The sequence below is a fragment of the Rhinopithecus bieti genome, unplaced genomic scaffold (assembly GCF_001698545.2).
Source record: "Rhinopithecus bieti isolate Rb0 unplaced genomic scaffold, ASM169854v2 scaffold_16601, whole genome shotgun sequence".
Lineage (NCBI taxonomy): Eukaryota > Metazoa > Chordata > Mammalia > Primates > Cercopithecidae > Rhinopithecus > Rhinopithecus bieti.
In genome coordinates this window covers 1240404-1255337 of record NW_016808732.1, presented here as the reverse complement: position 1 = coordinate 1255337, position 14934 = coordinate 1240404, and the positions used below count along the sequence as shown (strand labels likewise).

Genomic DNA, 14934 nt, shown 5'->3' with positions numbered 1-14934 from the left:
GGGGTCGGCGGGGCTGGGCGGGTGGGGGGCGGGGCGGAGTGGGAGATCGGAAGGGAAGCGCTTCCTGGTTCGAGCCGAGAGGGGCGAATCGGGCTCCGCTCCGCGCCGCCGGGAGGAGCTGTCTGCAGCCCCCTCCTCCCGCCCTCGCCTCTCCCTCCTCCTTCTCCCGCCCTCCTCGCCGAGCCGGGCGGTGCTGGCAGCCGGAGCGGCGGCGGGCGGGCCAAGCAGCCTGGGCAGCCGCGCGTGGGCATCCACGGGCGCCAAGCCTCCGTCCCTCTCTCCATCCCTCCCGGGCCTTTGTCAGCGCGCCCGCGGGGAGCGAGGCCGAGAGCGCCGGACCGATTCAGACAGCCCCGCAGGTCAGCGGCCGGGCCGAGGGCGCCAGAGGGGGCCATGTCGTACCAGGGCAAGAAGAGCATCCCGCACATCACGGTAAGCGGCCCCGCCCCGCTGCCCCACTCTGGCCTTCGGGGCTGGGGGTGGGCACCCGGCAGGGTCCAGATCCACGGGGCGCCGGCAGGGGCGGCCCCCGAGGCCTCCTGCGTTGCCGCGGGTGGGGCGGGGCCGGTCTCAGCATTTCAGCCCCTCCCCAGCCTTTGGGGACAATGGGGTGGGGAGCCCCGTGTGGCGGGGCGGGGCTGGAGCCGGGAGTCCCTCTCCCCGCGGGCTTGCCGCCCCCTCCCCCCACGGGATGTGCCAGAGGATGGCGTGGACAGGGAGGATGCGGAGCCGAACAAAAGAGGGAGGGGCGGGGTCCGAACCCCCTCCCCACAGGCCCCGCGCAGGGGTGGGAGGGCGAACTGAGCCTCCCTCGCTCGGCGCCCGCACAGTCCGGCCCATGCACCTCACAACCGGGTACCTCCCCCGCCAGAGGAGGGAAAAAGATCAACCAGCGCTCCCCGCTCCCCGCCCCTACTGATGAAGTGGAAGTCGGGACCTAGGGACAGCGCCATGATGGAAGCTGGGTCCACCTCCCCCCGCAGCTAAAAATAACCTAATGGGGCGACGCTGGTGGCTGCGGCCCGGGAAGGGTTAATGCTGCCGACGCTGGGCCGCGAGAGGGTGGGGGTGGTGGTGGAGGCAGAACAGCAGGGCTGCGTCCCTGGGTGTGGCCGGAAACAAAGGAACCCCCGTCTTTACGCTTTGTCTCGGGGTGGGGAGCTGAGGGCGCAGCGGTCAGGAACTGGCCCTCCGCGCCAGTTCCTGCCTGGCATCAACGTGGAGCCTGACTGTTCCTGAGGGATGCGGACCACTGGAGCCCATGTATGCAGGAGCAGCCCGGGGCCTGGAGGCGGGATTCTGGGATTCTGGGCGTGGTGGAATCTTCCAGGGTGACTCCTGAGGTTTGACTACTGGAGACTGAGCCTGCTCATTTATGCAAAATTCAGGCTCCTGGACAGTCGCAGGGCACCTGCCAGAGGGCAGCCTTGGGTAGGCGGAGGGATTTGACACTTCCACTCACCTACCAGTGGCCTGTCCCGTATTGCAGGCCTGTTTCTTTGAATCGGGGCAACAAGGCTTTGCCGGTGGCATTACCCATGTAAAGCTCCCTGAGGCTGAAGCATGGGCTGAGGGCCTCCACCAGAGGGTCAGGAGGGAACCCATGCCCCCTGCGTCCCCTGCACTGTTCTGCATCCGCCCCAGCTCTGGGCCGAGTCTTGAGTTAGAAAATTCCTCCTGGGCCCAGCCTCAGCTCTTGCCAGCAGGCCTCTGCCAAGCCCCCATCCAGAGGGTGGTCACTACCTCTTCTCCGTCCCTCAGCTCTGCCCTCTGAGACACAGAGGTGTAGGTGGCCCATTCGTAAACACTGTAGTTGGTCGAGAATCACCAGAAGAGGTATGGTTGCTCCCTCCTGGGCAATGTGAGAAGAAGGCAGGTGATATTTGAGCAAGTCCCTGCCTTGGGACCCTCTAACCCTGCCTCCCAAGGGAACTGAGGCAGGTGATAGGGTCAGGGGTGATGTAATGACTCAGGAGTTAAGAGCTCTGGGTTTGAGGCTGTGTGCCCACAGCAGGTCTCTGCTGCTCTCAGGTCCCCAGTCTCCAAGGTGGAAACCTAACAGGATGGCCTGCAACGCAGGTCTGTGGGATGCTGCGTTAGAAGGTGTGCAGTCCCAGTCTGCTAAGCTGAAGTGGTCACCGGGCCTACTGGCTCTCACCCTCTGGAGTGGAGATGCCTAGGCTTTTCCAGCCGATGGAGCTGGGTGTCCCATGCCTCTGAACCTCAGTGCTCTGCTGTACGATGTAGGCCCCTTCACAGGACTCCTGAACATTCTAGGTGACCCTGCCAAAGCGTTTAGTGTGCTAGGTGCATGATAAGGGCTTCAGATCTGCTGACAGGTCTTGCTGCTTTAGTTCTTCATGTGAAACAATTAGTCAGCTTGTATGTAAAGAGAAATCAAATGAGTGGTTCCAGCAGCCTCTAAAGGTGGTTTCAATGAGCATGGGAAGGAGAGAGGCTCCTGTAAGTTATGCTTAGTTCCTGGGAAAGAGGGCCTTGATGAGGATCATTTGTGTTCATTTGGCTCACATCAGCCAGAAGGGTTTGTGACGTTAAACAAATCAAAACCTTCAACAAATCAGAGAGGATCCACTTCTATGGGGCTTCACGGTAGGGCCTTTCATCTTCCTGAGGACCTTTTGCTAATAACACACATACACGTGTTGTAACAGGAACCAGATCCCTGCCTTAAATGCCATGTAACAAATGGGTGAGCACTGTGGCTTTTCAAATGGCTGCACCTTAGCCTGCTCCATAGTAGTCATTTGACAAGTTAAAGCAAACCCATTGGCTGTTAATGGGTTTGCATTAACTTGTCAAATGACTGCCGTGCCAAGCACAGTGTTGGGTGCCAGGAACAGTACGAAGGAGATGAATGGGTTTGCCCTGGTCCTTCTAGAGCTTAGCCAAGGCTGACATTTCAGCCTGAAATGGTAGTGAAGTGTTAAGAGTATCACATGGAGGGGCAAAGGAGGCCCCAGCAGGGACGTTCAGCCTGGTCCTAGGGGAGGCAGAGGGCACAAGAGGAGGGAGGGGTTCTTCATGTAGCCCATGGGGCCCCAGAGGCAAAGGAGTTGGTGTGCTGGAGAAACTGAAGGAAAGACGGCGTTGGGAGAGCCCACCCTCTGCTTCCGAGGGCAACCTCTGCATAGTTAGATCAAATCATGAAGGCAGATGAGATGTTTCTGATAGCGATGGTGTGTGGCCTGTGGAGAGGCCTGGGGGCTTAGAAAGGATCAATTGTGGTTCATGGGAAGAAGTGCTGGAGTAGCAGGCATAGCTCTCAGCTTCATCCCCAGGTCCCCACCTGCTTGTTGCTGAACCATCCTGTGCCCCTCTGAGCCTCAGCTGTCTCATCTGCACAGTGGGGATAAGGGTGTAGCTTTGCCATTGAGTTCAAAGACTGGAGAGGTGGGAACTAGAGTGGGGGAGGTGAAGGGGCATCACTGGCAGGGGCACACAGCATGGGCAAAGGCAAGGAGGCTGATCGTTCTGCTCATGTTGACGATGATGGTGGTTTCTTCCTCTTTTTTCCATCTCAGCCTTTTTCTGAGATAATATAGTAGCCGGTTAGAGATGAAGAGTGAAAAGCGGAAATACTTAGCTCCTGCCCCAAGGACTGTTTGAAATATTTATAAAGCTCTCTTTCATGCGTGGCTTTTTTTTTTTTTCTTTTAATGAATGGCACAGTTGGGGATTAACTTAGCTGAAGCGGCTTCTTGTGCCCACTGCAGTGAGTAGAGCATCCTGGGTGTGGCTCTGAGCAAACAAAGGCACATGGCTTCCTAGCCCTGCAGAAGCTGTTGGCTCTTAATAGCGCCACCGAAGAGGGGAGGCCTGCTTAGTTGTGAGAGGAGTAAAGAGTGTCCACCATAGCGATTACAGAGTATTGTTAAAAATGAAGCTTCATGAGTACCGATCACATGTGTTTTTGCTCTAGCCCGAGCATTCGGCACAATTGCCATTACCTCTCACCTAGTTCTATGCGTCGTACTGTGAGAAAGGCAGCCTAGGTAGATCACCCCTCTTTCCCAAAGAGTAAACTGAGGCTCAGAGAGATTCAGAGGCTTGTAAAGGTTCTTCATTGGCCAGTGGAGGAAGGAGAGCTTACGTTCAAGCAGGGAGGGTAGATGGGCTGGTCTGCGTGCTAGGAAAACCACTGCCTGTGTGTGTGTGTGTGTGTGTGTGTGTGCATAGTTGTGTGTGTGAGTGCCAGTGTGTGTCTGTATGTAAATGTAAGTGTATGCCTTTGGTGTGTAAATGTGTTTGTGTGTGTGGGTGTGTGTGTGTGTTTGATCAAGCAGTGAAGATGACCAGGAAAGAAAGATCGAGTAAAAATCACATCAGGCTGAATAGTTGCTCTAATTTACAAGTACACAAAAAACGTGTGAGGCCCTATTATGCTTTTTCTCAAGGGTGGCATTCAGCCTATCTATAGATACCCAGTTTATTCCCTGCCTTTTTGCACAAAGGATTTGAGATGTCCACAGTGATTTGTCATGCATATGGTGAAATCAGATGGAAGTCGAATAGCAGGACTGAGGATTAAGGAAGGACAGAACAAATGTGCCAGTGATTAGGACACTGGAGTGGCCATGATTAGTCATCCACTACTGACTCTGAGCATCTGTCATCCAGGGCAGAGAAGCAAACACCCTTCATGATGTCAAGGTCATGATCAGAGAGGGAGAAGTGGACCATTTTTAGGGAAAACATTATTTTGTTTAAACCAAGTTCTTAAAAATGTCTCAGAGGGGACATAAAAGTGAAAGTGACGTAATTATGCCACCTTAACCCTGAATGCCCATTTATTCTAATGAACATGGCCAAGACTGAATACATGGAGCACACACAATACAATGTACATGAGTGTGCATGAGTGTGCATGGCACATAGTAAATGGTCATAGGTCCATTCTGAAAACTCAGGCTGTGTCTTTGAGGAAATGAAAATTCAGAATGGTAGCTAACCAGCAGGTGTGGTGGGAAAGCATGTGTGTGTGTGTGTGTGTGTGTCCCCGACTTTAATGATCTTGCCATCTAAGTAACAAAGTGCATGCACATAAAACAACTTCAGAAAGACTAAAGGGTGCCTGTAATCCCAGCACTTTGGGAGGCCAAGGTGGGCAGATCACTTAAGGTCAAGAGTTTGAGACCAGCCCGGCCAACATGGTGAAACGCTGTCTCTACTAAAAATACAAAAATTAGCTGGGCATGGTGGTGAGCACCTGTAATCCCAGCTACTCGGGAGGCTGAGGCAGGAGAATTGCTTGAACCTGGGAGGCAGAAGTTGCAGTGAGGTGAGATCATGCCACTGCACTCCAGCCTGGGTGACAGAACAAGACTCTCTCAAAAAAAAAAAAAAAAAAAAAAAAAAAAAAAAAAAAAAAAAAAAAGAAGAAGAAGAAAGAAAGAGAAAGATAGAAAGGAAGAAAGGGAGGGAGAGAGGGAGGGAGGGAGGGAGGGAGGCAGGCTGCAGAACAGGGCACAGGTGTCAGAGGAATTCAGAGAAGAGATGATTCAGCCCTGGCAGAAGGAATGAGAGGTGGCTTCTTGGGGTTTGGAGGATGATATCAGCCAGGTGTTAAGGAACTTGATTGGTGGAGGGAAGGGAAGGGCATGCAAGGTGGGTGGAATATTTCACACAGCTGAATCAGAGGATGCAGAACTGGAAATACATGTGAATGGGTGGGGCCATGGGGGGATTCTATAAAGTTTTGGAAATCAGGCAGAATACACCCAAGGGGATGGAAATAAGACATGGGTTCTAAGTGTGTCTCAGATATGAATGGGTTATTTGATGTTGACCAAGTCACTTTCTCTCCTTGGGCCTCAGATTCCTTTCTTGACAGGGAGAGTTGGATTAGATAATTCAGTTCCAAGTTCTAGGCCACTCTGATCTTCTTCTGTGGTTAATAGGAAGACACTGGAAGTTCTTGAGGTAAGAGGCTGTTATTATGAAAGCAGCTTGTAGGAATGTGGATTCTGAACTCAGACTATCTGGCTTTGAATCCTGGCTGTTTTACTTACTAGCTGTGTAATTGGGACAAGTCACTTATTCTTTCTATGCATCAATTTTCTCTGTACAGATTTATGTTTGGAAATCAGAATGATATTTCCTAAGATTTTTTCCCCATAGAATTAAATGACCTAATATGTGTAAGATGCTTAAAATACTGCCTGCATATAGTAAATGCAATGTGGGTTAGCTATTATTATTATTACCATGGGATGGTGTATTAGCTTTGCTCCATAGCACACAACCCAAGGTCTCAACAATATACGCTTATTTTTTGCTCATGCTACATGAGGGCTGTGGGTTGGCTGTAACTTTGCCCTGTTTACTGGTGGGTAGTGAAAGTCTGCTCTGTGCATCTCCTCACTTTGAGACCCAGGCTGAAGGAGAAGAAAAGCACAAGAGATTGGCAGCAACCTGAAATATCTTTAAGAACTTGTACTCAAATATAGCATATTTCACATCTACCGATAGTGTACTGGCCAAAGCAAGTTGTATGATCAAGCTGTAAATCAGTGGGAGAGAAGCACAAAGTCAGTCTTTGTGGAGGAGATGTGAGGATTAAATGTAAAAGTCCTGACATGTGAAAGATGCTAATACACACCCGTGGAAGCTGATGATGAGGTTTAGGTGGTCAGGAAGCACAGGGATTGAGTTGGAAGAAAAATCCCACCATTGGTTCTTAAGTTGAACTGGATTTGGGAGCAAGCTCCAAATTGAGGTGTCTCAATGGACAGTAAGGAATAGATTGGAATGAGGGTGAGAGGCAAGGGACAGAGATAGAAATTAGGGGCCCATGTACAAAAGGTATTGGTAGAAGACAGAAAAATGCAAGGTATTTCAGCACCCAGTGGTTCTCAGCCTATGTGCTGTGAGCACAGTGGTGTACTGAAAAAAATTCTCTGCAGATGTACTGCTAAATTTTGATCAGCATTTAAAATTTATGTTTACTACAACCAAGTTTATGAATTATTGTAGCTTCTCGCAGGTGGAGCCCTGAGTATTCACAAGCAGAGAGATGTTGAATAGAGTCTAATTTACTGTAAGTAAAAGTCAGCTCTTGCCATGGAAGAGGAACACCAGAGGACTTTGCCCTGAGGGCATATAAAAGAACATGGTCAGGGCAGCGGACAGCACCATGGTGCTGAACAGTAACCAGGTGTAATCACAGCTACTATAGACCTGTAAGACAGCCACAGTCACACGGTAGTGGGAGGGCATAGTGATGGTTGCAGACATACTTGGTGTAGTTTTAGATCTTTAATCCTTCAAGAATGCTGCAAAATTTTATATGATTTGAAAGTATGTCGTGAATACAGTAAGGTTGAGAACCATTGCCCTAGAGAGCTGTAATGACCAAATCATATCTTTGCTCTGAGAAGAAACAACTCTGAATTGGTGTTGGTAGTTTGGGAAGTGGAGTGGGATCTTGGATGCTTCATAGAGAAGTTGGTCTAGAAAACAAGAGCAAGCAGCTAAAAGGAAGAAAGCAACATCTGTGGATATATGAGGTTGCAGTTCCCCACTCCTTCTCTGGGCCTGTGTCTCAGGCATCCAGAGCATTCTCCTTGACCTGGCACACCATGTGTAGCCCTCTGCCTTTGTATCAGCTGTGCCCATTATCCATAGAGGATCCCTCCTCCTGGGCTGGGGGTGGCGAGCACTTTGATTCCAGTAACTTTGGCTCGTTGCTCATGTCTATCTGCTCCACTTGACCATGGATACTTGGAAGACTGGGAAATTGTCTGATTCTCCTCAGGAGCCCCTCAGGAAGACTGGGGATTCACAGCGGGGATGCCACACTGTGTGAGTGAGTGAATGGGGCCAAGATTGTGGCCTTCCTTGCTGAATGAGGTTTCAGCCACAACTGCGTTTAGTCTTCCTTAACAAGGCCCTATCTGTGGATTTAACATGAAGGTAGTTACTACGCAGAAGAAGAAGGTGGCATGAGGAGTTTGGAGCTCAAAGAGAAAAGGTGTGGGGGCCTCTGAAGTGGTGCTTCGACAATGGGGAGAGGGCAGATCTGGTTTAGTAATGGGCTTCACTGCATTTCACATGGAATAGGAAGCTTTTGCAAAAGGTACTTTTTACACACAAGCAGAGTCATCACATTGCACATCTTCCCCTCTCCCCAGGGCCTTGACTGAATAATGACCTGATGTTGGAACTTGGAGTCAATTCCATGGGAAGACTCATTGGATCTGATGCAGAATTGCATATGGCAAAAAGGTGGCTATTTGAGGAAATTTTGAACCTGCCCCCAAATTATGTTGCCGTGTATTTTTAAATCATACCATATCCATAAATCCTTAGGGCTTAAGGTCTAATAACATCTCAGCAAATGTTTGATTTCTATAGCCTCAAAGTTGAATGGAACTTCTAAATTATGTAAAATTTTGTGTTGTACAATTAAGGAGGAAGAAAAATTGTCTGTCTATTGCTTCTCCCCTGCCCCCACCATTCTCCCCTCAGTGCAGAAATTCCCAATATGCTGTCTTTGCATACCTCCAATGACAGGGAGATTACCACTTTACATGGCAACCTGCTTTACTCTTGTACAGCTCTGTTGTTGGAAAGCTCTTCTTTATGTAGAGTGGGATTCTGCCTCGTACCCTACTTTTGTTCTCAGAATCTTCCCAAATTTCTTCTTCCACACTGCTATTCCTAGAGGCACTGGAAGATGTTTCTCCATTACTTAGGACCTTCTCTTTTCCAACACCACTCCAGTTCTTTATTCCTCCTCTAGCACGAGTTCTGTATACGGTGTTAGGTTTTCCTTTACCTTCTTTCATTTTCCTTTCCTTTCATCTCATTTCTTTTTTGCTATATTTTATTTCTGAATGCGCAGAATAAAAAGCAATCCAAATAAAACTTTAATTAATGGGGACCTCTTAAACTAGTTTAAAGGCTTTCTAAGGCCATCAGCTCCTCTGGGAAGCTGATAAAAGCAATCAAAGCTTTTTCCTGAGTCCTCAAATGCATGAGCATTTGGCATAGAATGTTAGAGCATTTGGCATAGAATGTTAGACTTCATAGGCCAGTGTTCAGTGTATTGGGTGCTTTTACATATTATTTCAAGTAATCTTGTGAGGTAGGTATTTTGATGGGTTCCATTTATAGATGAGGAAACTGAAGCCAACAGAGATTAAGTATCTTGCCAAAGATCACCCTGCTAAGAAGCTATGTGGGAATAAGCTGCCGTCTCCGATGCCAAGGATTTCAGTCTCATGGGGGAAATAAGATACATTAAAATGAGCTGGAAGATGAGTGTCATGAACCAATGCTGACCAGAGATGCAAGCCTCATGTTGTGGGAACTCCAAGGAGTGACCTCGTGATCCTGGACTCAAGACACTGCACGTGACTGAGGAGTTGAAAAGCAATGAGCAGAGCAGATGTGGCCAGAGATCCATGCTTCAGGGAGGCCATAGACAAAGGTACAGGTTGTGAAGGTGCAGTTAGGGAGGCAGAGTGTGGGGCATAGATAGATGTGGTGGGGCGCGGCCAAGAGAGGGCAGGGCTGAGGCCAGGAAGAGCCTGGGAGGTGTGTTTTGTCCTACAGATGACGACAAGCTGGTGAAGGATTTTGAGGAGAGGCGACACACGGTTGGATTTGCATTTCAGAAAGGTCACTCTGCCTATCATATGGAGCGGACAAGATATGTGGCAGGGAGATGGGGCGAGGGCATACTGGGGGCAAGTGCACTGGGAGGTGAAAGTCAGCAAGTAGGTATTAGAACAGCTCCAGAGTAGATGCAACAAGATCTAAAAAAGAGTTAGGCTTGGGGTGGGACAGATTAGACAGAAGCTGAAAATGGAACTGAGCATTTTGATGAGATCTGTTAACCCACATTGCAAGGATTAAAAAAAAAAAAAATAAGGCACTGTGTGAAGTGCTCTCCATGGGTTAACTCATTTCACATCCAAAATTTTCCTCTGCATTTGATGGGAAACAGAAGCACAGAGAGGTGAACTAACCCATGTGACACAGTTTGGAGGTGTGGGACCACATAAGAGCCTAGGTAGTCTGCCCTCTGCACCCATGTCGTTAGGTGCAGTCCGGCCTCTGCATTCATGTCCAAACATCGCCTCTTTGTTAAACGAGCATGCAATGAGAGACTAAATATAAGTACCTGGCTCCCAGGAGGCATCGGCAATGTTTATTAGGTGATAGGTCTCTGCATGTAATGTCTTTCCCCTAGAAAGCCTTGTGCAGTTTTCAGAGGCCTTTAATCTGCCTTAACCACTTTTGACCACATTCACAATAATCATGTCAAGAGGGCAGGTGAGGTGCAAGGCCTGGAGTATGTACTTGATAAACACTGAACAGATAAGGGTAGTCTATTGCTGCCTGTCTGTATTTTACAGAGGGGGGAAATGAGGCTCAGATGCATCAGCTAGGTACACTGAAGAGAACACTGTACTAGTCTCACCACCGAGAGGCAGTGGGGTGGTCTCTGTATAGGTGCCAGGTGGAATTCGGTTCAAATCCTAGCTGCTGTACCATCTTTTGGCTGTGTGACCTTGAGCAAATTACTTCTGAGTTTCCTCACTTGTCACACTTATTCCCACTTTTAAGGTGATTTAAGAATTAAAAATGAAAACCCATGTAATGCAGAACTGATCCTTAATATGAGTTCAAGGAATGTGCACTTCTTAAGGCAAAGGAGTTCTATCCAGATTTCTTTCTATAGAGCAAGAAGCACAGACCAGAACACAGAGAAATGGGTCATGTCACCGATCATACATGCAGCTAGCATCATCTTTCCCCATGCAGCGTGCAGGCCCACTCTTGGGGTTGTGACAAGAGGAGTGCTGTTTTAAAATCAGATATTCAGTCCATCAGGGAGTGCTTCCTGAAAGTCTGCTGGTACAATGGGACCTGAAATTGTGTGCTTATAACTGCAGTTGTCATGGAAACAGGCATAAGCTCGGGAAAAAAAGTCCTGCAGTCCATGGGGACCACCTGTATCTCCATTCATGAAGCGGGGAAAGCCACACTGTCCCCTATCCATGAGAGGGGGAACGAATGTGTGTTAATTAGATTCAGGCTTATACCAGTTGCCACTTCGTGGGTTGCATGCCTGGATAGTGTGGCAAAGGGCCACTGGCTGACAGGCTGTCCCCAGAGGCAAAATCAAAGGCAAATGGATGGTTTCTGTGAATACATATGAGTGTGCAGCTGAATGGGATGGCAGCATTTGCTGTTTCAGGGAGGCCAGAGTGGGGAGCTTGCTGAAGGGGAAGGCTCTGGTTATTCAAGGTAGGGACCAAGCCATGGAAGTTTGACGTATTTGAGCTATAAAACCTCTCATGCAGCAACCCCTGTGACTCCCAGCACAGAACTTTTCCAATGTATTAATTCGCTTTGATGCAATGATGCTGCCTAACAAGCATCCCCCTAGAGCCTGTGCCTTATGGCAACAAATATTTATTTATGGCATTGGGTGTGTAGGTGGTAGGTGCTCAGCAGGGCTCAGCTTGATTTGTCTTCAGTCTTCTGTTGGGGTCAGGTGTGCTCCTCATATCCTCTCATTTTGGGGCTGCCATTCCTTGGGTCCTGTGGTTTTCATGGCAGGGGAGTGGACTGTCAGGGAGGGCTGAACCCACCTGGCCCTTAAAGCTTGTGCTCGGACTGGTGCACCCCCAGCCAAAGCAGGTCACATGAGCAGCACACCCACAGTCAGTGGAGCAGGGGGATGCACTGCACCCACTTTGGGTGAGGACTTGCCACAGAGGGTCTGTGTTGAAATTTTCTGGGGATGTTTGTTAATAATGTAAATTCCTGGCTTGTAATCTAGATCTGGTGAATGAATGTCTTGATAAAAGCCCCGATGGGAATTTTTAGCAGGCAATTCCAGGGCATTTTGAGGACCAGCTGGGTCATGGTGTCATGCTGTCAGTTTTCAGCGGGGGGCGGGGGGTGGCGGGGGGTATGCCTACCGATCATCTTGAAGTTTTGAATTGCGAATGTCAGCCTCAATGTCATGACTATGTGGTTTTCAAAGGACTAAAAACTTTCAAAACCCACCTTGACATTTCCTTTGTTCTAAAAGAAAGCCGTTCCCCCTGCATTCAATGCTTGGATAAGCACATTTCTACAAAATGGGCTCCCTTGATCTTTTTGAGGCTCATTTCCCTGCTTGCTCTTTGGAAAGAAAGGGTTTCCTCATCTTTCCAGAAGAGACTGGTCATTTAGTTACCCTGAGCTTTCCTGCCCTTCCCACTGAGGAATCAGGCAACCTCATCTGAATTTGTGTGGCCTCTGAGACCCTATGTTGGCACCCGCCTGTTCATGATTCCAATGACTGCCCTAGTGGAGCACGTGGGGGTCATGGGAGTTGCTTGTCCTCACCCCAACTTCTTGGGGTGGAAGAATTAAAGTATTGGAAGTAGTGTCGGGTCTTCATTTACCAACACCAAGAAGTACTTGACGCCAGCGATGTCCACTTGGAAACATAAATCATGATTATTTTGACTCTGCAAGGCCAAAAGAAGAATTTTTGAAACAAGCATTAGTTTTAAGAAGCTTTTTTAAGAAGCTGAGAAAGAAAAGCAGTAAGAAACTACAAGGTTGGATGCGGCAGGGGGCTGAGGGGTCTTCAGCATCAGGGTTTGGAGAAAACTCACGGTCTCTGTGCCCGGTGTCAATTCAGGACCGCGGACAGCACCAATCTCCACCTGTTCCTCACCTACCCACAGTACCTGGAACTTTCAGAAGATGGTGTCTCTGTATCTAATGTTTATTTGGCTGGGATGTTTCCCTTCTCCTCTCCCAGTTTTTCCAGATTTCTGAACTCCTATTTATATTTTGGAACTCAGCTCAATTTTCCCCTCCTTGATGACAGCCATGGTCTTTTCTCTGTCACTGTAATAACAGCTTTGGTTCTCTGCTATTTTCCAGATAGCCAAGGTTGCTAAACCAGTGATTTTTGGATAAAAGTTGATTGGATAAGAATAGCATCCCATCTCTTTTTTTTTTTTTTCTGAAATCTAGACCTTAATAGATTTTGTATGCCTTCTGACAGCCACCTTCATGGTGGAGATGACAGATTTATTCCCACTCTGCAGGAGGGAGAACAGAACCCATGGAGGTTTAATGCCTCACTCAGGAATAGATAGTGATGCAGAAAATTCACTGTCGTCCAGAACCTCCCCTCTGAGCTGAGGCTGACTGCGGTTGCTGCTGTTTGTTTTTTTGTTCTATGGATAAAAATGCCTGAAGCTTTAAGGGCTAGTTTTTGTAAGCAGAGCTCAACCTAATGCTTAATGTTTGTGAAAAGAACAAAAGAGTCCTGCCACTGTCAGCTCTCTCCTCCCAGTGGGGGCTGGATGGGAGATAACAGTAGGTTTGGAGAAGAATCCCTTTCTCCTGCCTGGCTGCTCCTCTGACTCATGAGATATTTGGCAGTAGAAACACAACTGCAGCCCAGCAGGGTTTTGGTAGAGTCTTCATGAGGATGCCTTCCTGCATCATCTGTAGTGTACAGGCTTTGCACTTGCCAGACTTCTCTCCCAGCCAGTGGGGTTAGGTTTTCAGGAATTTGAAAAGCAGAAAAGAGAGATTTGTTATGTGTCCATCTATGCTTTTCTCCCTTTGTTTCTCTCTTCTCTCCTTTCTTTCCTCCTCCTTCCGTCTTTCATTTCCTCTTTATCCTTTTTTTTAATCTCATCTTCCTTTTCTCTCCTTTGCACTCCCTCTCTCTTTTCAAACTATCTCTTTCTACTTTCTCCTTCCCTTGCCTCTCGTCTGTTGCCTCCCTCTTCCCCTCCTGCCCAGCAAACACCTGCTAAATACTGTGTAAGATTCCTGGCTGGTTCCTGAGGATATAGAGATGAAATACGCAGAACTCCCCTGGCCATGAAGAGGCGTCCACCTCAATGAGAAATAGGCACATTGGGGGAGGGCTGTGCATTACACTGGCGGTTAGATCATGGGGGTGGACCCCAAAGTCTCTGTAGGGGAAGCCAATTACTCCAGATCCACTTCCTTTTGCAATCCTAACAGAGAATTTTGTAGTTTGCTTTTTCTCCTTACATTTTATTATCTAGCACTTTTGTTTGTGCTTAAAACTTCCTGGAAAATATTTTAGTAGCTGTAGTAGCTGAATGATACCTCATTACTGGTGTGGTTATGCCATTGTAATTAATTCTGGATCACATCTTTGTGTGTCATTTTTTGACCCTGTTTTGGACATTTTCTGGAGGACAAATTCCCAGCATTAAATTTATGGGTCAAAGGACATGAACATTGTTAAGGCCTTTGATACCTGCTGCAAACTTGGCTGCCACCTATTCTTACTGGGGAATCCCAGCTTTGAGGAGAAGATAAAGATGATTTCTCCCACTTCTTCCATTTCCACCCAGTGCTCATGTGATGTCTCAGCTTGGAAATGTGTCTATGTTCCGGTTCCTCCCTGATGAAAACCCCTCCATGACCTTCACCACGGAGCCCAGACTCCCCTGTACACATGGCACTGGGGTCCCTGAGATCTGGCTTCTGCAATCCTTTCCATGTTCCCCGCTTTGAGGTCACCCTTCAGCCAAAGGAAACCACTTACAGACCCCCAGGCACGCCAGGCTGCTTCTGACCTCTGTGTCTTCCCCCGTGGAATATGGTCTGGATCTGTGTCCCCACTCAAATCTCAGGTTGAATTGTAGTGCCCAGTATTGGAGGTGGGGTCTGGAGGGAGGTGATTGAATCGTTGGGGCAGATTTCCCCCTTTGGTGCTGTTCTCGTGATAGTGAGTGAGTTCTCAGAAGATCTTGTTGTTTAAAAATGTGGCACCTCCCCAGTCTCTCTCTTCTTCCTGCTCGGCCACGTGAGGTGCTCACCTCTGCCGCCCACTTTGCCTTCCACCATGATTGTAAGTTTCCTGAGGCCTCCCCAGAAGCCGAGCAGATGCCAGCATCATGCTTC

The 14934-nt window shown here is 48.6% G+C and overlaps 1 protein-coding gene across 2 annotated transcripts in view; it reads left to right on the top strand.

Moving 5' to 3' along the window:
- CRMP1 (collapsin response mediator protein 1) overlaps positions 1-14934 on the top strand; it is a 71660-nt gene that overhangs the window by 4901 nt on the left and 51825 nt on the right. Inside the window, exon 1 of one of the 2 annotated variants that reach the window (XM_017887094.1) lies at positions 47-432. The exons of the other annotated variant lie outside the window; for it this stretch is intronic. Within the exon in view, the coding sequence (XP_017742583.1) occupies positions 394-432 (39 nt within the window). The 5' untranslated portion in view covers positions 47-393. Of the gene's footprint in view, positions 1-46; positions 433-14934 lie in introns of those variants that run through there. 2 annotated transcript variants of the gene reach the window in all.